The sequence below is a fragment of the Alligator sinensis genome, unplaced genomic scaffold (genome assembly GCF_000455745.1).
Source record: "Alligator sinensis unplaced genomic scaffold, ASM45574v1 scaffold1200_1, whole genome shotgun sequence".
In the NCBI taxonomy this organism is placed as follows: domain Eukaryota; kingdom Metazoa; phylum Chordata; order Crocodylia; family Alligatoridae; genus Alligator; species Alligator sinensis.
Window position 1 is genome coordinate 671,298 of NW_005842772.1, and position 2,073 is coordinate 673,370.

The following is a 2,073-nucleotide window of genomic DNA, read 5'->3' on the forward strand; positions in this document are numbered from 1 at the left end:
CCATCACCCCCGCTTGGATCCTGCTCCATCCAAAGCTTAAAACAACCTGGCCAGCAGCTGCAGTGGCATTTCTACGCAGGCAGCAGCGAGGTGTCACCTGACTTCATGGCTCACAATCATCTGCCTGATCCCTTTTAACCTCTTCTTTCCACAGGTGTGAACGACCCTCTCTCCTTTCTTAAAGTCTTCACGCTCCACTAATCAACCTACTCTTTCTTCTGCCTTTCTGCTGTCTGTTGGCTGCTCCCGGTAACACAGCTCCTCTCTCACAGCCCTGCAGACTGCTCTTAACTCTAGCTAAAATATTAACTTTCAGAAAAATGCAGCTGGTGGCTTTCATAAAACTGTGGAAATAGCTTTCAGGGAAGCAGTGAAGATGCTCGAGAAGGCTTGGTCTTGTTTTATGCAGCTGAAAGATGAACGCTTCATGTGAAGGACTGTGCGACTCAAGAAACGATGTCTTGGGTATTTTTTTGCATTGCGTGTTGTGTTTTTAAATACACGTGTAGAATGATGTAGAAAATGGCCGTGCCTTCTGAGCAAGTTAATTTGTTTTTGCTTCAATTGTACATTGAATAATGCAGCTCTAAGCCCTGAGCCTATTAGTAAAGCATCTAGTTTCTTTTCACCTGGAAAAAAGCATGTGCTGTGGCCTGTGCAAGGATGCACGGCACCACTTGCACCCCCTTATCCAAACCCCAGCTCCATGCCTGGCCCCGACCCACCTCGTGCTCCGACATGTCACTGGCGCACTGCACGCTCGTGTCCACAGGGTCCCTCTCGATGAAGTGGGCGGCCAGGGTGGGGTCCGGCAGGATGTCCACGCTGGTCTCAGCCAGCCGGTCCGAGAAGTTGCAGGGGCGCCCGAACTCGCTGCGCTTCTTCACGTACACGTAGACGATCTCCATGGTGCCTGTGGGCAGCGGGGAAAGAGGCACTTTGGGGTTGCTGCTCCTGCAGGATTTCACCGCACCTGGTGCGGACGCCGCCCCCTGAGCTCATCGCTCCGGTGTTAGCAGGGATGAGCGCACATCAGCTGGAGAACGAGGCAACCGGGCATGGGTGGCTCACGGGGCTTTCCTACCTCTGAAAACTGCCCAAACCTCTGGCTTCACAGAGCAACGCCTCTCCGTGCATCTCCCACTGGCCTCGCTCTCCAGCCACCAGCACGGATGCAGTGACCCCAGTGTAAAGCTGGGACAGCTTCATGATAAGGCTCCCGACACTCCTCGTCCTGGTATCCCAAACCCCTTGGGCCCAGCATGATGGTTCCCAGCTTGGGTGGTGGCAGCGTGCAAGCACGAGCAGCCCAGGGGTGGGACGCGTGGAGCCGTCCAGCACCGCCGCGAATGCCTGGGCCTTCCCAGCGCGGGGTTGTCCTGGCACAGGTGGGCGAGCGGCGGAGGCTGGGCTGTCCTGGCCCTGCCCCAGAGCCCAGCACTGCCCGGCTTGCTGGAGCCCATGCACGGCGCTGCGCAGGGTGCGGGACCCAGGAGTCCGGGCAGCACCAGGTCTGCACACGGGGGCCCAGCACAGCAGCGATGCAGAACCCAGGTGCCCGGGGCTGCACGCATCCCCTCCTTGCACCAATGCCCAGCCAGGCAGACTGCATGCACGTGCCCCAATTAGGGTGCAAAAAGGACCCAGGCGCCCGGGGCTGCACGCACCCCCCTTGCACCAATGCACAGCCAGGCAGACTGCATGCACGTGCCCCAATTAGGGTGCAAAAAGGACCCAGGCGCCCGGGGCTGCACGCACCCCCCTTGCACCAATGCACAGCCAGGCAGACTGCATGCACGTGCCCCAATTAGGGTGCAAAAAGGACCCAGGCGCCCGGGGCTGCACGCACCCCCCTTGCACCAATGCACAGCCAGGCAGACTGCATGCACGTGCCCCAATTAGGGTGCAAAGGGACCCAGGAGCCTGGGCCTGCACGCACCCTCCTTGCACCAATGCCCAGCCAGGCAGAGTGCATGCACGTGCCCCAATTAGGGTGCAAATGGACCCAGGCGCCCGGTGGGGCGGCCCCCCTTACCCGGGGGGAGGGGCAGCCCCGCGTCCAGCCGCCGGGAG

At 59.6% G+C, this 2,073-nt stretch overlaps 1 protein-coding gene across 1 annotated transcript in view; it reads right to left on the minus strand.

Annotated features, from left to right (window-relative positions):
* The window catches only part of DNAI2 (dynein axonemal intermediate chain 2), an 11,415-nt gene extending 9,348 nt beyond the window's left edge, over positions 1-2,067 (minus strand). The window contains exons 1-2 of the mRNA XM_006034807.2: positions 2,036-2,067; positions 711-913 (exon numbers count right to left, since the gene is read on the minus strand). Of these exons, the coding sequence (XP_006034869.1) occupies positions 711-908 (198 nt within the window). The 5' untranslated portion in view covers positions 909-913; positions 2,036-2,067. The remainder of the gene's footprint in view (positions 1-710; positions 914-2,035) is intronic.
* Between the last annotated feature and the right edge of the window lie 6 nt (positions 2,068-2,073).